This window comes from Martes martes (genome assembly GCF_963455335.1).
Source record: "Martes martes genome assembly, chromosome: X".
NCBI lineage: Eukaryota > Metazoa > Chordata > Mammalia > Carnivora > Mustelidae > Martes > Martes martes.
This window is the reverse complement of record NC_137897.1, coordinates 121461337-121486948: the sequence shown is the minus strand read 5'-3', so window position 1 is coordinate 121486948 and position 25612 is coordinate 121461337. Positions and strand designations below refer to the sequence as shown.

The window sequence follows — 25612 nt, the reverse complement described above, 5'->3', positions numbered from 1 at the left end:
GGGGCCATTGTGAGACAGCAGAATGTGTGATGACGGAAGTAATTTACATCACACATGCTACTGCTACTGTTCCCCACTCTGAATGCCTGAAATGCCACCTCTTTAAAACTCTGGCTGAAAGGTGAGGTATTTCATACCAGTTAGATAAAGAAACAGAATTGGCACAAAGGAGCTATGGCTACCCCTAATGTTTCAACAAGAGGTAAATACTACTTCACCTTTCAAAGCTTAAAACCTTTTCTGTGAAATAAAAATCCAAGAGCTTCTTCCCTTTCCTACCTATAGTCACTATTTTACCATGAAAAAACCCTTTGGAACTAGCAATGAGCGCTTTATGATGGAAAACATCCCCGGATAGTATCTTAATGCCCCTAAATGATTCACTAAATTTGACCATCATATGATGTATCTGTTAGTTGGTTTTCCACCAAACACAATACCTTTAGCTCAGAATATATACCTTTAGCACAAGCTCATTCCACATTCGGGTTTTTCAATTATAGTGCTTATACTGCCATTTTTGTCAGGATAATTATAGCAGGTATATAAATAGCTCTCTTTCTGTAATCTAAAACCAACTAAAAAGAAAGTAGACACCAGATACCAAGTCTTTCATGCTTAAAGGCAAATGTATTCAGTTCCTTTCCATGCAGCACATAAGGTATCTCTATGCTTGTGATTTCCTTTCCAAATCAAGTTTGGGACAACCTTTGAGGATCCACCCAACCTCCAAGGTGAGCCGTCTCATGGACCATGGTCTGTTAAGTATCTCATATGGGAGAAGGGGAAGGAACATTTTTGCTGACCTACAGATTAGTCAAGTGGGGAGTGTGCCGGGAGAAGAGCTAATGTCTATGGTCTCTTCCACTGCCATCAAGTTCATAATAGGGTTGTGTCAACTTGCACCGCAGATGCCTACAGAAGCCATTCGGATACGCCACAGCAGGGAGGAAGTCACGGAAGAAGGAGGACAGACTTGATGTCCTGTGATGGAGTGAAGAGGCTGCTGGAAGTGAAGTTGTCGTCCTTAGGATGCCATGCCAAGCAGAAAGCCTCCAAAAAATCCCCCAGTCACTAGAACGTTCTTCTTCACGAATGACACTACCTAGGAACAGAAGATAGCACAAGTGGGTTATTTTGCTAGGGATGTTATCAGGAATCAGATCTCTATTACCGATGCGATCTTAACAACGTCAATCCCTTCACCACTGGGTCTCTAGGTCAAGATGGTAGCACGGAAATCGGAGGGGGAGACAAACCATGAGAGACTGTGGACTCCGAGAAACAAATCGAGGGTTTTGGAGAGGAGGGGGGTTGGGGGCATGGGGGAGCCTGGTGGTGGGTATTAAGGAGGGCACGTATTGCACGGAGCACTGGGTGTGGTGCATCAACAATGAATTCTGGAACACTGAAAAAATTACACTAAATTTTAAAAAATGGTAGCAGGGATGTTAATGTAAAATGATAAAATTCAAGAGATGTTTCTGAAATGGGACTTTGATTGGATGACTGGCCATGTGAGGGGTGAGGAGGAGAAGCCAAAGGCGACTCCTTGGAATCTGTCTTCAGTTATGTCTGTTAGAGAGCTAAGAAATCTGCCCGAGAGTTCATTCAGGAACAGGAAAGGACAGAGTTCACGGGGGAAATTATGGGGAAAGAGGAAAAGCTGTAGTTAATAAACTGGTTACAGAGGCAATTCTCAGTTTCCAACTTCACTCCTTCGTTCTGACACCTACTTTCCAATCAAGGCTGCTCATTCTGAAGTCTCTCTCCAAATTTTTCTATCCATTCATCCTGTCCCTCCCTCATTCCATGTGTCCATCTACCCCACCCATCCCCCTCTGAGGCCTCCTCCTGAGTAGAGGCTATGTATTTGCATTCTCACACCTCACCACTCAGGGGATGATTAAAACAAGGATATCTTAAATTCACAAAACTCCCACCTCTTCCTGTCCATTCACCTGCACCTCAGAACACATACTCAGCACCCTATGGCTCCCATGCTCTATCAAAGTGGGCCAGACTCCCTCTTTTTCCCAAGTACAACTACCACCTGAGACACTGTTCACTGCGACAACATACCTGGTACCCTGGCCTCATCATTTCTTGAACTCAAGTACAGTGACTTCATGTCCCAACCATTTAAGTCACTCATACCCTGACCTGCGCCACTCCACTACCCAGTCCCCCTGGGACTCCCTAGCATCCTTACTCCCACTACGCCTATGCCTTCCTATGACCCTTTCACTGGCTCTCTGACTTGACTGGACCCCACATTTCCCTACCTGAGGTACTGTCTTTCGCCATCTACCATTCTTAGGGGGAATGAAAAAAATCATACAAATTCCTAAAATGATTGTTTTCATTCATTATCTTTACTGCCTTACTTCCTACTCATTCCTCAACTTGCTACAGTCTGGCCAAAACTGTTGTCACTGAAGTCACTGATGACTTGATTGCTAAACACTGAATTAATTTATCACCCTCATTCCCTGGCTTCCCAAGCAACAACACGGGCTCTAAGGGGGGAACCAGCCACTATCCCTGGAGCCTGTGACAGGACCAGGCCACAAACAGGAATACAAAAATTTGTGGAATGTACTAATTCCAAACCTTCTGGATTGTTTATAACAAGTTCCCTCTGTGACTCAACAGTTTATTACATTACTTCCCACGTCACTAAAGAAGTTTGCAACAATCACGTATTACTTTTGTAATTATGAGAATAGTCACGTTTTGGCAAAATGAAAAAACTGTCACTTTTATAACCTTGAGCTTGAGGCAGGGGGAGAGGGGTGGGAGGGACTATCTGCACTCCTGGGCGCCCACAGATGCCACCTTCCATTTGGGCAAAGGACCAGCTTCGGCCTGCCACCCGACACCACACAGCGACTGCCATTACGTACCCGGCAAGGCGGACCTATCTGCTCAGTATTTACCACTCACCTACCTGTTTTCCAACTTCTAGAAACTTGCTGACATTTCTTGTCTTCTGGTATTTTTCTCCTGTTCTCTTGGTCTTTATGGGTTTAACCTGTTTTATTTTGTGGCCATCACTGGGCAACATTTCAAGGACAAGGCCTGTCTCAATTTCCGCCTAAATCCATCCCTTTTCTCTGTGAGCCCAGAGCCTTCTTGACACCTTGATCCAAGTTTATTTCTCCACACTTCAGAGCACTTATCTCTTCGGCACATTTAACGTATTTCCAAAGGTAGTAAAGTAGCATAATTCTTTTAAAAAAGAAGGACTTCTCCTGTCCCTCCCAAGTGCCCGCCAGTGCAACCTAACCTGGTTTCACGTGTTGGAGCAGAGGCGAGCGAACGACATCGCCTCTGCACCAAATGCTGCCCGTTTGTAAATGAAGTTTCCCCACGACACGGGAGCTCAGGAGTTGTGACAGAGACCACAGGGCCTATAAAGCTGGAAATACTTATCAGCCAGCCCTTCACAAAGAACAGGCTGCCGACCTCGGAGGCCAGAGCTCCTGCTGGTCGCGTGAGCACGTCCAGGGCGCACATTTCAGAGGAGCGCGCGCACGGAGACAAAGGGTGATGCAACACCGTCTGCGTCCCACCTGCTGCAGAACTAATTCGAGGCACGACCAAACCACACAGGGAAACGCTCGTTCCGCATTCGCACTCCCTGACAGAAGTCACCGGCACGCCAATCACCCAGCTCTAAGCGCGCGCCGAGGCTGGCACACCGGCGCGTCTGCCCCGCTGTCCACACCCCTCGCGGCGCAGGCGGACGAAGCAGGCCTCACCTCCTCCGCTTTGCTTCTGACCTCCGTAGACAGCTGGTTGCTCTTACGGATCTTCAGCTGCTCCTTGGCTTTCTTCATGTCCTTCTCCACTCGCTGCCAGTCAACCTTGATGTACCCAGTATGGTTCGCAAGCTATCGTTTCGATAATGACGGCGAAGAACAAGAAACACAGGCTTGTTATTTCTGTTCATTACGACGGAGTCACTGAAGTACCTTACGAAAAACCCTTCTGACTTTCCATTTCTTGAGACACCTGCCGTCTAGTCCGTTGCATGACAATGACACTCACTCCACATCTACTCAGTATCCACCCAACATGCAAGGCCCTATGCCTGATCCAGACCAACAGACTGGGCTTCAATGACCCCTGGCAATCCTTTTACTCTTATTTACACTCTTATCCCTCTCTACAAACTTGTAAGTGAGCTTAAAAATATAAAATGGTAAGAAGAAAATCAGAAGTGAACGTCCAGATGTAAGGTGAAGAAACCTTACAGACCTTACAGCCGACATAATCACTATCCACTCAGAAAGAAATCTAGAACACGGCCCCACAGAGACACCTCCAGAGCAACTTCATGTCAGAATAACAAATAACCAAATACTGTATAGAATCCGCCTACTTCCCTGCGTGAAGACAGCAGGCACAAACAGTAAAGCTCAGTGAAAACACCTTCACTGAGAATGTGCGAATAGGATAAAACTGATTTCAGTATGTTGTTTTCTGATGGATGAATGTTACCCAAGGAACTGAAGAGACTCATTACAGCCCATCAGTCAATCTTCCATCAACGTCACTTCTCTCCACCAAAGTTTTCGGAAGTCATACCTATCTGAATTTCTCAAAATATCTAAAACTGAAACTCCTCTCTACAGTCTCCTCCTGCATTGTTACTCTCCCTCTCCACGGTCAAGATCCATGGGGGACGTCAGAGAAATGGGGTCATTCCTGGCCACTTCAGCAGAGGCTCCAAAGGCATGTTCCATAGGGTCCTCCAAGGTCTAGTGGGGCTAAAAATGGAGGAAAAGGACCAAGACGGAGGCCGTGAACTGACACCTCAGGGACAGAGGGATCTGGACAGAATTGCTAGACAGGTGGCAGCTGCCAACAAGACGCATTAGAACAGGGGCGCCTGGGGGGCTCAGTCGCTAAGCGTCTGCCTTCAGCTCAGGTCACAATCCCGCGCTCCGGGGACTGAGCCCCACATCGTGCTCCTGTTTAATGGGGAGCCTGCTTCTCCCTCTGCCTGCCATTCTCTCTGCTTGTGCTCTCTCTCTCACTGTCAAATAAATAAGTAAAATCTTTAAAAAAAAAAAAAAGCATTACAACAAATGCTGGGTTAAAAAACTGTCTCATTCGTAAAAAGGCTATGTGGATAGCAAATAAGCCTATGAGTCCAGCTGAAGACTGGGGCTGCGGGTGTGGCCAAGGAAGGCCACGTGTAACTGAAGATGTGAGGTATTCTAGGAATAAAACCAAGGCACAGTGTAGAAGATGTATATGAAGAAACATTTTAAAGTCTATGCGAAGACATTAAAGGCCTAAGTAAATGGAGAGAAAGCACATATTCACAGACGACTCATTATCATAAAAGACATTAATTCTTCCCACGTTTACTTTATGGCCACCACATCCCTCCGGTGACCGACAGCTGAGTGCACAGCATTGACTCCCCAGGTGCCAACCGCCTCCCCTAGCCAGGAGGAACCCCTGTACTCCTTGACTACCTGACTCATGCAATACCGAAATCCCATTTTGAGAATCTTCCCTGGTGACCCTTTCAGTATCAATTGCTTCTGTCAGTCAGGGCCCCCAAGATTAAGAGATTAAGAGATCTTGTAATGTGTATAAATAATGAATCACTATGTCGTACGCTGAAACTAATATTGTACGTCAAATATACTTCAAGTGAAAAAAGTTTAAGGGGAAAGTTAAAAAGCTATTTCAAAGCAACACTAAGATATTTACAAAGTCAAGTCTGGAGCAGGGCGTAGGGGAAAGCACAGGTCGCTGTCACTGCACTTCCGCCTGAAGGGCTGAGAGGAAGGACAGGGAAAGGGGCGAGGAGGGCCGCCGCCACGCAGGGCGCCTGACCCGGGCAGCGAGAGGCCCAGACCCGCCCCGGCCCGCTCCGCTTATCTAGCTCCAGCCGCCTCCCACCCGTAACCACGAGACCCGCAGCCACAGGCACCCACCTTACCCTCTCCAAACCACCGACCCACAGAAACTCTGAGAGATAATAAAATGGTGGGTACGTCGAGCTTCGTATTCGAGGGAATGTGCTGTGTGGCAATCGCATGCCCTAACCCGGCCACCAGCCCGGCCTGCCAGTCTCCAGCCTTCTCCTCCCACACACTGAACTTTCGCCTGACCCAAGTGGGAAACTCACTCCTCCTGCGGTTCAAAGGTAGCACTTACTCCGCTAAGATGAGGGCTGTCGACTGCAGGGCACAAAGGGCTATGAATTCAGAGACTGGGGCACAGTTCAACAAGTTATAGCTCCTACAGAGCAGTGGTTCTCAGACTCTGCTCCACATGAGAATCACCTTAGGACTCTTAAAAATATTAGATGTGAGGGCGCCTGGGGGGCTCAGTCAGTGCAGTGTCTGCCTTTAGCTCAGGTCATGATCCCCGTGCCCTGGGATCGAGTCTCACATCAGGCTCTCTGCTCGGCAGGAGCCTGCTTCTCCCTCTGCCTGCCATTCCCTCTGCTTGTGCTCTCTCTCGGTCACATAAATAAATAAAAGCTTTAAAAAAACACTTCGATGTGTGAGCAGACCTTCCACCTCTGAAATCAGGTGGGGAGAGGGCAGGAGGCAGGCCGTAAGCAGAAGCGCTTTTTAAAACTCCTTAGGTAATTCCAACATGGAGTCAAGTTTGCAAACCAATACCTCATAGTTCTGAAATAAACTCTGGCTCGTCCGGCACAGACAGGATGTCAGACCGGACTGTCACTTGGCCCTCATTTCTCACTGACCGCTCTGGAATCAGTGTTCCCTGTGTAAAATAAACCCTACCACAGGGCCCTGCGTACCACTTCATACTTCTGAAATCACGTTTATTTCATATTTCAAGTGGTCTTAAAAACCCTACAAGGGAGGGACGCCCGGGTGGCTCAGTTGGTTAAGCGGCTGCCTTCGGCTCAGGTCATGATCCCAGCGTCCTGGGATCGAGTCCCACATCGGGCTCCTTGCTCAGCGGGGAGCCTGCTTCTCCCTCTGCCTCTGCCTGACACTCTGTCTGCCTGTGCTCGCTCGCTCTCTCTCCCTCTCTCTCTCTCTGACAAATAAATAAAATATTAAAAAAAAAAACCCTACAAGGGAGCTATGATATGGGGTACGTGCTATGTCCCCATGTTACAGATTCCGAAACAAAAAGTGACTACTAACTGATGAAATTTGATTCACATGGTCACTAGCATTTCAAACAGTATGCTGAAAACAAGTGCAAAGGCTATTCTAGAATAATATACCCAAGACTGTGTTACAGCTCCTCATACCGCATTCCTCATGGGCAAGGGGGATTTCCAAACATCTAGGGACGTTTCACATACAGACCTGAAGGAGAAAAAATCCACCTCCCACGGCTGTTGCAGCCAACTTTCCAACCTTCTGGAATATGAAACCCGTGCACCTACAAAAACCAAAGCAACGTCAGACAAGTGGACAGGCTGTCGAGTGCACACGTACATGCACGTCTAACAATGTTCAGATCTTACTTACCTTGGGATGACCCAGCTCCTTCCCACTCTTACACTGTATCAACAGAGAGCAGAGGCTCTGAACTCACCAAGACCCTGATTTAAATCCTAGCTCTACCACTTACTAATTTTGTGGCCTTGAGCAAATCTAAAGATTTATGTATTTATTTATCTGAGAGAGAGCACGGGCAGGTGGAGGGGCAGATGGAGAAGCAGACTCCCTGCCCAGCAGAGATCCTGGGACTCCGGGATCATGACCTGAGCTGAAGGCAGACAGTTAATCAACTCAGCCACCCAGGCGCCCCTGGGTTGCACTTTAAAAGATGACTCTGGCTACACTGTGCAGAAGGGATTCTAGGGGGAAAGCATAAAGGCAAATATCCTCCCAGGAAATTAACAAACCTGAGGGGACCCCCAAGCTCTGCAAACTAGTAAGTGACTTTGGCGAGACTGCAGTATAAAAGAACCATATACAAAACCCAACTGCGTTTCTATATATAAGCAATGAACAGTCAGAAGTTGAAATTTAAAAATACCATTTATAATAGTATCAAAAAATAAGACGTGCAAGACCCACAAAGCATTGCTGAGAGAAACTGAAAGAAACCTAAACACGGTTTATGGATCAATGCAATCCCAGTCAAAATCTCATCAGATTTTTCGCAGAAATTGGCAGCAAGCTTATTCTAAAATTCATATGAAAATGCTGTGTTCCCAGATCTGTCATATCAAGTTCAAAAAAGTACAAAGTTGTAAGATTTACCTGATTCCATGACTTATAAAGTTACAGTGATAAAAACAGTGTGATACTAGCACAAAGATTGACAAATCCACTTAACAAAGAGTCCAGGGGCACCAGGGTGTCTCAGTCGGTTAAGCATCTGACTCTTGATCTCAGCTCAGGTCTTGATCTCAGGGTCGTGGGTTTAAGCCCCACAACAGGACTCCACACCGGGCATGGAGCCTACTTAAAAACTAAAACTGAAACTAAAAATACTTAAACAACAACAGCAGCAACAACAAAGAGTTCAGAAACAGAGGCACCTGGCTGGCTCAGTCAGAAGAGCATGTGACTCCTGATCTCAGGGTCATGAGTTTGAACCCCACATTGGGGATAGAGATTACCTAAAAATAAAATCTGAAAAAAAAGAGTTCAGAAACAGACATCTAGTCAATTGATTTTTGGCAAAAGTACAAAAGCAATTCAGTATAGAGAATTATAATCTTTTCATCAAAACAATTAGGTATCATATGCAAATAAAGAACTTAGATTCCTACCTTGCAACAGATTTAAAGTAAATCAAAATGAATCATGGACCTAATGAAAAATCTAAACCTACATATCGTCTAGAAGAAAATACAGAAGAAAATCTTAGTGATTCTAGATTAGGAAAATATTCTCAGACATGACATCAAAAGCCAGAGCTACAGGGGCGCCTGGGTGGCTCAGTGGGTTAAGCCTCTGCCTTCAGCTCAGGTCCTGATCTCAGGGTCCTGGGATCGAGCCCTGCATCGGGCTCTCCGCTCTGCGGGGAGCCTGCTTCCCCCTCCCCCTCTGCCTGCCTCTCTGCCTACTTGTGATGTCTCTCTCTCTGTCAAATAAATTTTAAAAAAAAGCTAGAACTACAAAAAAAAAGTTGATAAATTACATTTCAAGGTTCAGAACTTCGGTTCTTTACTGTTAGGAGAATAAAAAGCTAAAAAGTAGAAGAATATATTTGCAAATCACATATCTGATATAAAAGTTGTATCTGGAATATGTAAAGAACACTTATAACTCTGTAATGAGAAAACCAACGTCCCAATAAAAATATGGAGAAAAGATCTGAACAGATACCTCATCGAAGATTGATGGATGGCAAAAACAAGGCCATGAAAAGATGCTGATATCATTAATCATTAGGGAAATACAACTTAAAACTACAGTGAGATACCACTTGATGGTTGTAATCAAAAAGGCATAATGCCCAAGAGCTAGTGAAGACTTGTCTACGTTGCTGGCAGAGGTATAAGATAGCACGGGCATTTCACAAAGTGTATGCCAGGTTCTTAAGAAGTTAAGGCATTCCACTTACAACCCCCAGCCATGCTATTCCTAGGTAGTGACCCAAAAGAAAGAAAAGCATATGTTCATGCAGACTCATACACAAATGTTCATAGCAGTTTTGGCCCCGAAGTGGAAACGAACCCATATACCAAAGGTAAAGGATAAACAAAACGGTTCTTCCACACAATAGACTACTACTTATCAAGGAAAAGGACTGAACTACTGATTTAAAAGAAACAGCACAGATGAACCCCAAAATTAGTATGCTAACCAGAAGAAAGCAGCCAGACAAAAAAAGAACACACACTGTATAATTCCATTTATATATAATTCTTAGAAGATGCAAAGTAGTCTACAGTGATAGAATGCAGATCAGAGGTTAGTGGGGGCATGAAAGGGATTAGGCAGAGGTACAAAGAAACTTCTAGAGTGATGGATGCGTTCATCACCTTGATTGTGGCTATGATTTATGCGTATGTGTATGTCAAAATTTATCAAATTGTTTACTTTATAAGATTTTATTTATTTATTTGACAGAGAGAGAGAGTACAAGCAGGGGGAGGGGCACGGGGGAGGGAGAAGGGAGCCAGATTGGGGGCTCTATCCCAGAACCCTGGGATCATGACCTGAGCCAAAGGCAGACACTTCCCCAGCTGAACCACCCAGGTGCCCCTCAAATTGTATATTTGTTTAAATTGTACTTTTAAACAGTTAAAAAAAGTAAGTTAAATTGTACTGTTAAACAATTGTATACTTGTTTATACTTCTGATTTGGCAATTTATTTACTAAACTGTTTTAAAAAAAATAAAGAATAGCCAAAAAGTTCCTGGGAAACAAAATGGCGGTTACACACACAGAGATGCCTGACATATAACAGAGGGAGTACGGCAGAGTAATGGGGGAAGGATAACTTTTGGAATAAACTGAGTTGGGACAACTGGGTATTCCACATGAAAAAAAAAAAAAAGAAAAGAAAGAGGAATCTACCACAAACCAAACACAAAAAACAATTCCAGGTGGATTTATAAATGTAAATGTGAAAGGTAAAGAAATAAAGTTCTAGCGTATGGAGTAGGCAAAGATTATTTAAACAGGACACAAAAATTACTAACCATTAAGGTAAAGATCAGTAAAATTGACTATATTAAAAATAAGATCAGTGCATCAAAAGATACCAAAAGGCAAATGAAAAGACAATCACAGAATGCAGAATGAGTAAAAATATCTGTAAAACAGGGGCGCCTGGGTGGCTCAGTGGGTTAAGCCTCTGCCTTCAGCTCGGGTCATGATCCCAGGGCTCTGGGATCGAGCCCCGCATCGGGCTCTGCTCGGCAGGGAGCCTGCTTCCCTTCCTCTCTCTCTGCCTGTCTCTCTGCCTGCTTGTGATCTCTGTCTGTCAAATAAACAAATAAAATCTTGAAAAAAAATTTCTGTAAAACATACAACCAACAAAGGACACCTATTCAGAATATATAAAGAACTGCCGTAACTCTGTAAGATAAAGAATGACAACTTAACAGAAAAATTACAAAATATTAAAAATGAGACTTTATCAAAGAAGAGATCCAAAATGGTCAAGAACAATACATAGAAGTTAGTCAATGTCACCACTACTCAGCAAAGTATAAATGAAAAACATGTGAGATACAACTATCAGACCAGTAAAAATTTAAGTCTGGCAATATCAAGTGCTCACACGAATGGAGAGCATCAATAACACTCAATCCTTGTTGCTGGGAGGGTAAACTGTCAAAACTACTTTTGGAAAGTAGTTTGACATTACCCAGCAAAGCCAGATACTTATGTCCCATAATCTAGCAATTCAACACCTAGGTACAGACCATACAAAAATGTGCATATATACACACCAGGAAATTAACTGTACAGTGTTCCTATCAGCATTGTTTAAATTAGCCAAAAACTGGGGACACCTGGGTGGCTCAGTCATTAAGCGTCTGCCTTCAGCTCAGGTCCTGATCTCAGGGTCCTGGGATGGAGCCCCGCATCGCGCTCCCTGCTCTGGGAAAGCCTGCTTCTCCTCTCCCTCTGCTGCTCCCCCTGCTGTGCTCTCTAACTCACTATCAGATAAATAAATAAATTCTTTAAAAAAATTAGCCAAAAATGGAATCAACTCAAATGTCAGTCATCACCTGGATAAAAACAGTATGGTATATCATGCAATGAAATTCTATATACAAATGAAAACAAAGAAACTACAACTACACACAAAACAAACTGAGCAAAAAAGGTAAGACTCAAAAGAATACACATAATTGCATTTATTTAAAGTTCAAAAGCAGGTTAACTACAGTCTATCAGTTACTGATAGAACTGGTGTTAAAACTACAAAGAAAAAACTGCGTAATTATCAGTACAGCATTTATCTCTAGAATTTTTGGAGTGCTAGTTACATTTTTTTAACCCGTGTGGTTGTTACATAGGTGTCTGCTCTATATGTATTCATTAAAGTGTACACATATTATAGGTACTATTCTGTACTTACATTATCTTGTACAATAACATTTTCAAATGTAAAAAGTAGAGATGAGATTGATGCATTATACATTCCTTGAATTTGTTACAAATGAAGCCATAAGCTGTGTCACAACTGAGGAAGTTATTGGCTGGCTCCTAATTATACCACTTTCTATCTATATGGCCCTGGGCCTTTTAAGGCTTAGTTCCTACAAAATGAGCATAAGTACAATACCAATGTCAGAGTTGGTGTGAGAAGGAAATGACGTATCTATATAAATACTAAAATATTTGTGTATGTTTGTGTTCTCTACTTCTTGGTGTAGAGAAAAGTGAACTCTTGTATACTCTTAGTGGAACTGTAAATTGGTACAGCCATTGTGAAAAACAACATGAAGGATTCTCAAAAAATCAAATATAGGGCGCCCGTGTGGCTCAGTCGGTGAAGCGTGTGCCGTTGGCTCAGGTCGTGATCCCGGGGTCCTAGGATCCAACCGCACACTGGGCTCCCTGCTCAGCTCCCTCTCCCTCTGCCATTCCCCTGCTTGTGCTCTCTCTCTCTCTCTGACAAATTAATAAAATCTTGTAAAGAACTAAAAATGGAACTATCACAGGGTCCAGCAATTCCACTTTGGGAAATACATCTAAAGGAAATAACCCTAACCCGACTCAAAAAGATATCTGCCGCCCCCCCCTTCACTGCAGCACCGTTTACAATAGCCAAGTCATGGAAACAACCTGAGATACATCAGTGGATGAACAGATAAACGTGATACACACACATGCCCCACATACGCCACGGAGTATTATGCCGCCATCCAAAAATGAAATCCTACCATTTGTGATAACACGGACTGACCTTCAGGACATTATGCTGAGTGAGAAGTCAGACAAAGACAGACAAATACTGTATGATCCCCGTTATATATGCAATCTAAAACAAAAACACACAAAACTCATAGGAAAAGTGATCAAATCTGTGGTTACCAGAGGCAGGGGGCTGGGAGATGGGGAATTAGATGAAGGTGGTCAAAAAGTACAAACTCCCACTTAGAAGGAAGTATTAGGGAGGTAACGTACAACGTGAGGACTATAGCTACCACTGCTGTATGGTGTACAAGAAACAGTTAGGAGAGTAGATTCTGAGAGTTTTCATCTCAAGAAGAAAATTTTTTTCTTCTCTTTTTATTATATGTGTATGAGATAATGAATGTTCACTAACCCTATTGTGGTAATCATTTCACAGTATATGTAAATCAAACCTTAAACTTAAATAAAGTGATGTTTGTTTATTTCTCAATAAAACTGGAAGAAAAACGAGGACAGACAATGCAGTACTAATTTCAGAGTTGTTGTGAGAAGGAAATGAAATATTTAAGTACTCAAAACAGCACCTGGCATGTAATAAGTACTATGTTTACATGAATGCTACACACTAAGTGATCAATGTCACAAAAGTCAATGTGCTTTCATTAATTAAGGAGAAGGTTCGTGTAACTGCAAAGCTAAATCATGCAAAAAAGACACTGGACATCATTCTCATCACTTACCATCCAGTGACGCCTCCAATTAGCAGCTGGGTTGCCACGCTGTATTTTTCAGCTGAGGGCCCAGACTCCTGCCCAAACAGCTTGCGCCACCATGGCTGCTTTTTTGCAAATTCTGCAAGGTCCAGTGACTCAAAATTTCCCTCAAAGTTTCCTACAAGAATTAAGATACTGAATAAGAAAATATTTTCTTTTACAATAAATCACAATTCTTAACTAGATTTAAGAGATTTTAAAGGAAATGGGTATTGTAGTAAAAACCTGCAAATATTCTATTTTAAATGGCAAATTAACTCTGAAATTGTAGCTAGCGACTTGAAAATCTGACTAAAATCAACAAATAATGATTCGTGTTAGAGGAAAAAACGACTAGACAATTTAGAATTAGTAGCCTAGTTTTTTCTCACAAATTTAAAAACAACCAATGGCTGTACAAAACCTGATAGTAATAATAATGTATCCTAAATAAAACGTATTTTCTTCATTTGCCTCTCCTTTTCAAGAATACCTCAATACTATTTAGCCCACAAATTCACAAATTCTCACCACTATATGGATCTCCATTGATAATAAAAATAAAAGGTAATGTTCAATTGAGCTGTTACTATTCACCAAGCAATGTGCTAAACAATAAACATGTATACCTCATTAAATCCACAGAACAGAGTAGGTACAAAACAAGTTACTATTTATTACCCTGCTTTATAATTAAGAAACAGAAGCTCAGAGGTTAAGTGATTTGCCCAAGAAAGGAAAAAGGGAACAAAATGTCTAATCCCGTTTTCTGTGGGAATATAATGCAGGGATAAATTTAATGAATGAGACACAAGACGTCTACACTGTAAAGAACAAGACACTGCAGAGAGCAAGTGAAGATGACTGAAACTGATGCAATACTTTGTTTTGCAAAAGTCCATACTGTTAAGATGTTCCCTCTCTCCCTATCCATCTACAGACTCCATGCCATCCCAGTCAAAGAGTACATTTTTACCTAGAAGCGGACAAGCTGGTTCTAAAATCTACACCGAGATGAAAGGACTCACCTAGAGTAGTGTTCCAGGTACTGTGCCAAATTGCCCCAAAACTTCACGGAGCTAAACAATAATGTATTATGCTCTTAGATTCTGCGGGTCAGGATTCAGACAGGATATGGCATTACAGTCCATTCCTATTCCGTGATGTCTGAGGAGTCAGCTGGTAGACTTACAGGCAGAAGGTCTGGAATCATCTCTCACACTCACACACACAGGCTGCCTCTCTATGTGGGTTCATCTGGACTTCCTTACGGCATGGTGCCTAGGCTCAAGGGTGCACTCCAAGGGAGGCAGTGAGAGAGCAGGGAGGCAACTTGAGGGCTAAGCAGAAGCTGTTAACTATTTAAGACCTGGCTCCGGAAGCCATGCAGTGTTCCTCCCACCACTTTCTGTAGAAGCAGTCACAAACTCCCACACAGATTCAAGAGGGAATACGTAGCATCCCATCACTGAGTGGGAGGAGTGTCAAAGACACACTAAGAGCAGGTGGAATGAAAGATACTGTTGCAATCGTTTAGGAAAATACAATGTGCCACAAGTGGTCAAAACCGTTTTGGGGGGGAAAGAACAGTTTGGGGCGCCTGGGTGGCCCATTCAGTTAAGCGTCTCCTCTTGGTTTCAGCTCAAGTCACGGTCTCAGGGCTGTGAGACGGCCCTCATGGGACTCCTTGCGCAGAGAGGAGCCGGCTTGGGATTCTTTCCCCATCTACCCCTCTCCCCTGCTCTTTCCCCCCCTCCCCGCCTGCTCCCGTGCTCTCTCTCTCAAATAAGTGAATCTCTGACAACAAAAAAAGAACAATGTTCAAGGAATTTCAAGACTTCTTACAAAGCTACAGTCGTATACAGCTACCTAAGGTCAAGACTTACAAAGCTATCATATTTGACAGTGTGGAACTGACACACAAATATAAATGGAAGAGAACAGAGAGTCCACAAGCAGATGTACACATACCCATTCGATTTTCAGGAACATGTCACCAAGGCTATTTAACAGGGAAAGAGTGTTTTAACAAACTGTGTTAGAAGTACTAGGTATCTGTACTAAAAAAAAAAAAATGCAATCACTACCTTACATCATACACAAACTGTAATTCAACATGGATCATAGATCCCAATTTAACAGAACGAAAATATGGATGTTTGAGGAACTAGGTATTCTATGGGTTTACAAGTAGTTACACGAAAATTATTTTTCTAATGTAACAACATTAGACACCAGTACAAAAGAACAGTAAAACATTACTGCTATGTTGAAGAAATTGTCTCCCTGTGTTAAACAATATCACCGAAAACAAGAATGAAAGAAAAAGGGGGGCGCCTGGGTGGCTCAGTGGGTTAAGCCTCTGCCTTCGGCCTGGGTCATGATCTCACTGTCCTGGGATCAAGCCCCGTGTCCGGCTCCCGAGCGGAGAGCCTGCTTCCTCCTCTCTCTCTCTCTCTCTGCCTGCCTCTCTGCCTACCGGTGATCTTTGTCTGTCAAATAAATAAAATCTTAAAAAAAAAAAAAAAGGAATGGAAAAAAAAGCCCACCAAGAATGAGTTTTGAGGGTTTTTTTTTCAAGATTTATTTATTTTAGAGAGGGCTGAGGGGTAGAGAGAGGGGGGAGAATCTCAGGCAAACTCCCTGCTGAGCACAGAGCCCCACTGGGGGCTCTATTTCACCACCCTGAAATCTCGACCTGAGCTGAAACCAAAAGTCTGACGACGGTTAACCTACAGTGCCATCCAGGCGCCCCTGAGTTTTATTTTAATGTCATTTTGGAGGCTCCAGTGAAAACGGGGGTCAAATCACAGACGTTTAGTCCCTGCAACTTCACTCAGTTATTCAACGAACACTCTTAACCAGTATGTAGGCAGAAGTCATTTAGCCTTGTTTATGGGTCACGGAAAAGAATTACATTGTGCATTTCAACCCCTTGGTCACATAAATTCGGTAGGGTTCTGGTCAATGTTCAACAACCGGCTGGGTGTGATCTCTAGGGTGTATCAATTTCCACGAGGTACTCACTCCCCGTGAGTGTGACATCATGGAACTGTGACATAACTGAATGCAGGGTTGGCAAGAGATGTACACAGTAGCATCCCATACTGTTATTCCCATCACACAGCATAGATGTAAATAACGTCAAGAGTATAGTTAAGAGCATACCATAGCAGATAATTAAGAAGTGATGAATTTTGAGTATCTTCACTGCCTTTGTTTTCAATATAATTTATGTAATTTTAGGTTTATATAATTGGGTTTTCGATGATGGCCGTGTTTCGCAATGGGATCTTGTGATCCAGTACGGAAATGAATATGACGTGAAGCAGGGTAATTAATCAGTAGGGAAAGAAGCGTGACTTAAAGCTATGCTCCTCCGTGTATTTTATTATAGAGAATCTTCTTTCAGTACACGGACTAAATTAAAGAAAAACAACAAAACTATTTCCAAGTACAATTCCACGTGCACTATTCTTTCAAAACCATCAACAGCGCAAGAGGAGGCTCCTCTGCACACAGAAAGAGGTTTGCCAGGTGTCTGAGACGGACCGGCAAAGTGACGAAGTCGCCGCCGCAGGCTGAAAGTGCCGGGGCGCTTCCGAGAACGAGGACAGAACGTCCCCGGGGCCGCGCCGGAAGGCTGACTGAGCCCAACTCGACCACACCCCGGGGCAGTTCGGTCCCAGCCTGGCGCCTGACCTTGGCCGGACCCTGGGAGCGGCAGGGTCAGGGGCGAGCCCGGGACGCCCTCCCGGTCCGCGCGCTGCCAGAACTCCCGGGGGAGCTCCGCGGGGCCCCGCGGGCGCGCAGCCCTTCCCCTTCCGGAGCCGAGAAAGGCAGCTGCCCGTGGCGCCGGCGCGACGCGCGCCCGCCCCTACCTTGACTGGACGCGGCCATTTCGGCGAGCTCGTCTCGCGATGACACCCGCAGGCTTTCGGCGCGGTAGGGCGCGGAGGGGCGCGCCGTCATCGCCGCAAGCTGGCTTCCGGCACGTGGGGCAGATGTTTCCATTCCCACGGCGGCGGCGGAAGAGGGCGGGCTGGGCGCCTCGCGGGCACTTCCCGCCCCCGCGCGCGGCTGCGTCACAAGGCGCCGCGGCCCCGCCCAGCAGCTGCGCCGAGACGCGCGTGCGCAGAGAGCCGGCTCTGAGGGAGGCGCTGGCTGGGAAGTTTCCTGAGACCCGACCGTCGCCTCGCCCTCCCCTAGTAAGGCCTGTTTTACCCGTTACTTTATTAAAAGTAAAGCTGACGACCGTAAACGTTGAGCACGTATTTATCGGTGCTTGTATGTGCCTGACTTTGTGCCAGTAGAGAAAGACGCTTAAAAAACCACTGCAGTGAGAAGCGCTTAGAAACCCTGACCCCATGGAGCCACTTACGTGCCACAGCGCGTCTCCCCACCCCACCCCTAAGCTAGTCGTCTCGCTCTCGCGCCATCCCAATTAATGGCAAGTTCACAATTCCAAAAACTTTGGTCTTAATTTCGAACGCCTCTCTCAATGCCCCGTAGATGCCGCTTCACAGGGAATCCAGCAGTTTCTCACCCTCCAGTGCCATGATCTTAGCCCAACTTACAATCAGTCATTTCTTGCCCGAAGTGAATAGGTCGACCCGCTCCTAACCTTATCTGCCTAAAGTCTGTTCTCTCCCCCTTGGCCAGAAAGACCAGTCTAAAAGCCAATTCTGATTACAGCCCTCCTCTACTCAGAAGCCTACCATGTCTCCCTGTTGCCCTTAGTAGAGAAGCCAAACTCCTTTTCATGAACTGTAACCTACTCAGTGAGATTTCCCATGACCGCTCTCCGTTAAAATTGTAACCTTGTACATCCCTCCTCATGTTAGGTAAGTATTAATTATATCAGCTGCTTATATATTTCAATGCTGTGTACCCCGCACTTAGAAGTATAGCAGAAGAGTTTGGACCATAAAGTATGGAGTTGGATTACATGGGTTGGAACGCTACTGATTGCAAACCGTGTAATCTCGGCCAAGTTGCTGAACCTCTCTGTGCTTCACTTTCATCACCTGAGAAATAAAGACAAGAATAGCAGCTGAATTAAAGTAACTTACACCAGTTCCTGACCAGTACATGCCAGATATTATCTCTGCATCCCAGTACCTGCCGGAGAGAAGGTTTCAGCAAATGTTTACCAAAGGGATTTCTTCCTGCGTGTTTCCAAGCTGTACAACCCCTCACCAGTTGGTCTCAGTCACATTCATACTGTGCAAAACTGGACTCTCGGTGATAACATTTCTTATAGCAACACTGGTCAAGTTTCTTCTTATTATCTCCTATACTTTGAGGCCCTCACTCCCCCTGATAAACATTCATCTGGGTAGGGGCTCTGCTTGAGCTCAGCAGGGCTACATACTGATGTTAGGAGATAGGAGATACAGCCTATACCTGGGACAAATGCAAACGACCTTAAGAAACATCACACAACAACAATGCAATATAAATAAATACGTGAATACTGCATAGTTATGAGTGCTACATAGACAAATGAAGCCAGGAGGGACATCAGTAGTGTCAGTGGGGATAGAGAACCTACAGTGTAAATGCGGTAGTCCACATTTAAGCTCATTGATAAGGCAAGACCTGAGCCAAGACTTGAAGGAGATGTGGAAGTGGAAGTGTGTGGCGATCTACGGGAAAGATGTTTCGAGTACAAGGGATAGCAAATGCTAAGGTCCAGGTGCAAGAGTGTGCTTGGTATCTTAAGGAACAGCAAGAAGGCCAGTAGCCATAGTGACATAGTGACATGAGACCACAGAGGCCTGGAGGAAAGGGACATGCAGATCATGGGAGATGCTCTAGGCCATGTAAAGACTTAGGATTTTACTCTGAGTGAAGTCAAAACCAGTGGAGGGTTCTGAGTGAAGGAGTGACACGATCTGCTTTATAGTTTTAAAAAGTCACTCAGTGGTGGCTGTGTGAGGGGCAAGGGTAGACACAGGGAGACTATTAAAATACTGGTTTCTCTTGTTTGTGCAAGCGGATTCCACAATCTCCAACAGCATCCAGAGCTGCCTTTCTTGCTGCTTCTACTAAGGAAGAGGGTTGGAATAGGCTAGGAATATGATACACATCAAAGCTCCTCTTCACCTTGACCTCTCCGTCTCACTCTTCCTTTCCTCAAAGGTTCTGATTCAAGCAGCATTCTCACGGGGAGGGGGGGAGGCTGAGGGAGGGGCTACTACTCTCAAAAGTGAATGGGTTAAGATTCAGCTCCGCCCCTCTTTTCCTATTCAGTTCTTCCTGTGGCTGCTTCCCGCTGCTAAAAAGGAAACAATCTTATCTGTTACTGCTTACTGCTATGCTGCTGTAACATCCAGCAGGTAAAGTTCCCTAAAATTCCCAGCAAAAATTTTGGGACTTTTCATTAAATCATAGAAAATTTACCTTTTTTCTCCTGGGACCTGAAGATATTTTACAGAAGAATTAGTCTTTTGTTTCTCCCCAGTTAAACATTGTCTAGCAGTGCAAGCCATGCAAACAGAACTCTCCACCTGCTTCTTTCTGTGCCTTTTGCCGCTCAGCTTCAGTGCCACCAGAAGATACTACCTGGGTGCAGTGGAACTGTCCTGGGACTATATGCAAAGCGAGCTGCTCGGCGCGCTGCACGTGGACGCAAGGTAAAGGCACGTTCTGTAGGGTCCCGTTGGGATTGTGAGCAGGTGACTGCTTGGAGGCAGGTGCAGGCTTCAGGCTAGGATGGTTGTGATGGTGGTTAAGCACTGAGAAAGGTAAGGTGTGCGTGCTTATGGCCAATCCTGTTCACAGATCTCAACTATTTGTTGATGCTATTATGTTTTGTCCATTGCTTCTCTCGGTCACATGCTGCCACTTTGGTAACTAGACAGTGGAAGGAGAATGAAGAGACCAGGACCCTGAGAGAAAACGAAACTTTCCTCAGCCTACCTCCACGCTTCCCTACAGAGAGGCAGAACAATGAGATCCCATCAATATTATGTACAACTTTAGTGTGTAGTTCTCCTGTGTACGTATGATGTGGTTTTGGTACCTTTGCCCAGTTTCAGTTTAAGAATAGTATTAGCTCTGAGTTCAGAAGCTTTTCATCTTTTTTGGGTTCCAGTGCATTTTGGGAGACTAGTATTAAATGATGTTTTCAATATTATCTACGATCATCGATTTATTTGGATTTTTCTGCCTCTTCTTCAGTCAAATTTGGTTATATATTTTTCTCTGCAAAGCAATCTAGATTTTTCTGGATTTAAGACTCCATTGGTATCAAGTCATATACTAGTCTTCTGATGTTGTTCAGCTATTCTGTGTCTGTAGTTATATTTCCTTTTTCATTCTTATATTGTGTATGTCCTCTTTCACTCTCTTAACAATAATGTTTCTAGGAAGTTTCTCAATTTTGTTGATCTTGTCAGGAAACGTCTTTTGTTTCTATCAATTTCTGCTTTTTCTTTCATTAATTCATTCCTTCTTCCTGATTTCCTTTGGTTCATTTTGCTGATCTAATTTTGCTTATTGAATTGAATGCTGAAATCGTTTATTTTAAATTTTGTTTTGTTTTCTTTAAATGTATATTATACAGATCTATCCCCAGTACATATATGATTGTAATATAAGTATTAAATATGATCATGTCATACATTACAGTCTTTTTTTGTTCTTTCTGTTTGGCTCCCCATCTGCCTTCTACATTAGCCCCCTTCTTGCCTATCCCCAAACAAATAACCCTAGTATGGTTATATATCCTCATGCACACACACACACACATATATATGCAAATAAAAGTTTTCTTGGTCGTTGCTTGTTTTACAAAAATGGGATGTTACACACACGTTTCTCTCTCGTTAGCATCTAGCGGAATTTTGTCCAAGTCAGTTAGCATAGCTTCAATTCACTTTTATTTTTATTTTAGAGAGGGACAGGAGAGGAGGGGAAAGGAGGGAGAAGCTCTCAAGCAGGCTCCATGCCTAGTGCCCACCCTGAGATGGCCTGAGCCTAAAGAGTTGGTCACTTAACTGAGCCACTGAGCCAGGCACCCCAATTCATTGATTTTTTTTTTAAAGATTTTTTATTTATTTATTTGACAGACAGATCACAAGTAGGCAGAGAGGCAGGCAGAGAGAGAAGGGAGGAAGCAGGCTCCCCGCTGAGCAGAGAGCCCGATGCGGGGCTCGATCCCAGGACGCCGGGATCATGACCTGAGCCGAAGGCAGCGGCTTTAACCCACTGAGCCACCCAGGCGCCCCGAATTCATTGATTTTAATGGCACATAAGATTCTGTATCATTTCCACTTTTTGGTCATTGTATGCTGCATCATTACATACTGGTGCTTTATTCCCATGGGACAGATTCTCAAGAGGGATGTTACTGGAACGAAGGGAATATTTTCTATTTGGTTTTAATTGCCAGAAAGGCCAGAGCTCTTCAGACATTTCTGCTATCAACGTATGCGAGTGCCCTTCTCCCTGCTCTCATGTCAATAACTTTTATCTTGTTCTAATTTTTGCCAGCTTAGTTATAGAGTGATACCGCATCATCACTTTAATTGCGTTCCTTTTATTTCTTAGGTGGAACGTCTTTTCAAATGCCTGTTAGCTATTGCATTTATATTTTGAGATTTGACTATTCATAGGTTTTGCCCATTTTTCTTTGCGCTCTTTTATTTTTTTATTACAAAACCCTTTTATTGTCACAAATGTTAACTATTTGTTATAGTGCATTAACATACTAATGTATAGTGTGATTTCCCCCAAGACCTATTGTTTACTGACTTTAGTAACTTTTACTAAAATTTTTAAAAAATTTTATACTCAAATGTATCTATCTTTTTTCTTTCATATCTTCAGAGTGGCCAGTGTTGGTTAAAAATGTTTTCTGCATATCAGTGTTGTATGTGTATTTCCCAGATTTTCTTGCAAGATTTTTATTGTTTTGCTTTTTTCATTTGTCATCAATCCATCTGATAATTCTTTTTGTATATGGTATAGAAATGGGATCTGTGTAGTTTTATTTCTGTCCAGATCAGTAGCCTATGGCAATGGTACCATTTATCAAATAATACATCTTTTACTACTGATTTGAATAAACTCATTCATCATATAAAATTTTCATTCATACTACTATGTATTTCTGGATGCATTATGCTTCTTCATTGAACTGCTTTTGTCTTGTTATGTCAATACCATACTGATTTGATTACAATGGGTCTATTTTATCTTCTGTTATCTGGTAAGTGAAATCAGTCCTCACTGCTCTTTTTTCTTTTTTAACCTTTCTTAGCATTTCTTTTTTTCCCCTATGATTTTTATTTGTTCATTTGAGAGAGAACATGTGCACAGAAGCTGGGGGGTGGAGGGAACGCTGAAGGGGGGGAGAAGCAGACTCCCTGCTGAGCAGGGATCCCGATGTGGGGCTCGATCCCAGGACCCTGGGATCATGACCTGAGCCGAAGACAGAGGCTTAACCTACTGAGCCACCCAGGCACCCCTAAATTTTATTTTTAATATGTTGATTGACAGATGGATTATGTTTATAGATTTCCTGACACTGAATTCCCTTACATTCCTGGACTACAATCTATACTATAATTTGATTATTGCTGGGTTCTATGTGCTAATATTTCTTTGAATGCTCTATGCCTTCGTACCACCCTTTGGCAGCTCAGCTGGTAGAGCAGAGGACAGTCGAGGTATAAACACTGCGTGCCTTTGTTATGTGAGATTGATCTATAGCTCTATTTTTACTATTACTAGATTTGGGTATTGAAATTTTACTGCTTGTATCAAATGAATCGCTGAGTGCTCCATCTTTTTCTTTTATAGCTCAAATGACATTAGAGTTGCCTATTGTTTAAAAGTTAGATAAAGCTCATTTATGAGTCTGTTTGCTCCAGGTGACATTTGCAATATTTTTAGTATATGTGCTGCCGAAGCGAGCACGACATTTGCAATATTTTTAATCATCTCTTCAGGCTCTTCTGTGAAAATTACTCAAATCAAGTTTCAACTTTTTTTGAAGTCAGTTTTAATAATTTTATATCTGTGCAGGTAATCACTTTATTTTTTCAATTCTGTTGCCACATTATCTAAGATTTGTGCCCTTTCTTTTTCTTAAATTCCTGTATATTTGGTATTTATCTTTTATCCACAAACAGGTTTGCAAGGGATTTGTCTATTTTGTTGTTGGTGATGCTCTTTTCAAACAATGAGCTTCTAAGTTTCTTTGTTTTGCCCAGTTTTTTTAAAGGTTTATTTATTCATTTGAGAGCACAAGCAGGAGGGGCAGAAGGAGAGGGAGAGAGAATCTGCAGCAACTCAGTGCTGAATGCTGAGCCCAACGTGGGACTTGATCTCACGACCCTGAGCTCATGACCCAAGCTGAAACCAAGAGTTGGACACTCAACCAACTGTGCCACACTGCGCCACCCACCCCAGTTATTTTTTAATGTTTATTTTTAGATTTTATTTTTGTCAACGATCTCTTAGTTTCTTTTGGCTTATTGTGCTGCATCTTTTTCTTTTTTTTTAAGATTTTATTTTTTTATTTTATAGAGAGAGATCACAAGTAGGCAGAGAGGCAGGCAGAGAGAGAGAGAGGAGGAAGCATGCTCCCTGCCGAGCAGAGAGCCCGATGCGGGGCTCAATCCCAGGGCCCTGAGATCATGACCTGAGCCGAAGGCAGAGGCTTAACCCACTAAGCCACCCAGGTGCCCCATTTTTTCTAATACCTTAGGAAAAGTGATGTTATTTTTCCTTTGTCCTTTGTTTTTAATAGTGAAGGCGTTTAAAGTTGTACGTTTTTCTCAGAGAACAATGTTTGCATGTCACATAGGTTATGATATGAAGTTTTCATTATTTACAGCAGTTTATAATATTGTCTTGGGTTTCATTTAGAAACATAATTTTTTTCTTTATTTTTCTGAAGTTTTTATTTAAATCCCAGTTAGTTAACGGATCAGTTAGGGTTACTTAGTTTCAGGTGTACAGTATAGTGATGCAACACTTCCATTCAACACCTGGTGCTCAGCCTTAATCTCCAAGTGCCCTCCTCAACACTAACCCAGGCTCCTCTTCTCTAGTAACCATCAGTTTGTTCTCTTAAGAGTGTTTTGTGGTTTATCTCTCTTCTTCTTTGCTTGTTTTGTTTCTTAAATTCCACATATGAGTGAAGTCATATGGTACTTCTCTTTCTCTGACTGACTTCACTTAGCATCATACTCTCTGGCTCCGTTCATGCCATTGCGAATGGCAAGAGTTCATTCTTTTTGATGGCTTAGTAATGTTTATATATGTATACCCCACATCTTCTTTATCAGTCAGTGACTCTTGGGCTGTTTCCATAATCTGGCTACTGTAGATAATGCTGCTATAAACATTGGGGTGCACATATCCCTTTGAATTATTCTTTTTGTATTTGGGTAAATAACTAGTAGTGCAGTTGCTGGGTTGTACGTTGGTTCTGCGTTTAACTTTGTGAGGACCCTCCATACTGTTTTCTAGAGTGGCTGCACCAGTTTGCATTCCCACCAACAGTTCACCCTTTTTCCACCTGTGTCTTGTGTTGTTGAGTTTAGCCGTGCTGACTAGTGTGAGGTGGGATCTCATTGTGGTTTTGATCTACATCTCCCTGATGCTGAGTGATGTTGAGCATCTTTTCATGTGTCTGTTGACCATCTGGATGTCCTCTTTGGAGAAAGGTCTGCTCATGTCTTCTGCCCATTTTTTAATTGAATGATTCATTCTTTGGGTGTTGAGTTTTATAAGTTCTAACTTTTACTAACCTTTTATCAGCTATGTTATTTGCAATTATCTTCTATTTTGTAGGTTGCCTTTTAGTAGTGTTCCATGATTCATTGTTTGCATATAACACCCATTGCTCATTGCAACATGTGCCTTCAATATCCATCACCAGGCTATCCCATCCACCCACCCCTCTCCCCTCTGAAACCCTCAGATTGTTTCCTGGAGTACGGAGTCCATAGTCTCTTACAATCGTCTCCCCTTCTGATTCCCAACCCCCTCTTCAGCTTTCCCTTCCTTCCCCTAATGTCCTCCATGCTATAGACATTTTTAAC

The 25612-nt window shown here is 43.3% G+C and overlaps 2 protein-coding genes across 2 annotated transcripts in view; one reads left to right on the top strand and one right to left on the bottom strand.

Annotated features, from left to right (window-relative positions):
* Positions 1–610: 610 nt before the first annotated feature.
* On the bottom strand, positions 611–18151 carry FUNDC2 (FUN14 domain containing 2). The gene is made up of 5 exons (XM_080794769.1): positions 17432–18151; positions 13539–13689; positions 7323–7398; positions 3765–3896; positions 611–1105 (listed from the first exon to the last, which is right to left on the bottom strand). Exons 1-5 carry the CDS (start codon positions 17562–17564, stop codon positions 1028–1030), a joined length of 570 nt encoding a protein of 189 aa, XP_080650895.1. The 5' UTR covers positions 17565–18151; the 3' UTR covers positions 611–1027.
* Positions 18152–19863: 1712 nt separating this feature from the next.
* The window catches only part of F8 (coagulation factor VIII), a 111613-nt gene continuing 105864 nt past the window's right edge, over positions 19864–25612 (top strand). The window contains exon 1 of the mRNA XM_080831254.1: positions 19864–20188. Within this exon, the coding sequence (XP_080687380.1) occupies positions 20043–20188 (146 nt within the window). The 5' untranslated portion in view covers positions 19864–20042. The remainder of the gene's footprint in view (positions 20189–25612) is intronic.

Excerpts from the sequence above, each read along its gene's own strand:
- FUNDC2 (XM_080794769.1), bottom strand. The coding sequence starts at position 17,564 with ATGGAAACATCTGCCCCACGTGCCGGAAGCCAGCTTGCGGCGATGACG. Across the intron at positions 7,399-13,538 it reads ATTGGAGGCGTCACTGGATG|GTGCACGGGTTTCATATTCC; the intron begins GTAAGTGATGAG and ends TGGTTTTTGTAG. Across the intron at positions 1,106-3,764 it reads TCAGAAGCAAAGCGGAGGAG|GTAGTGTCATTCGTGAAGAA; the intron begins GTGAGGCCTGCT and ends TTCTGTTCCTAG.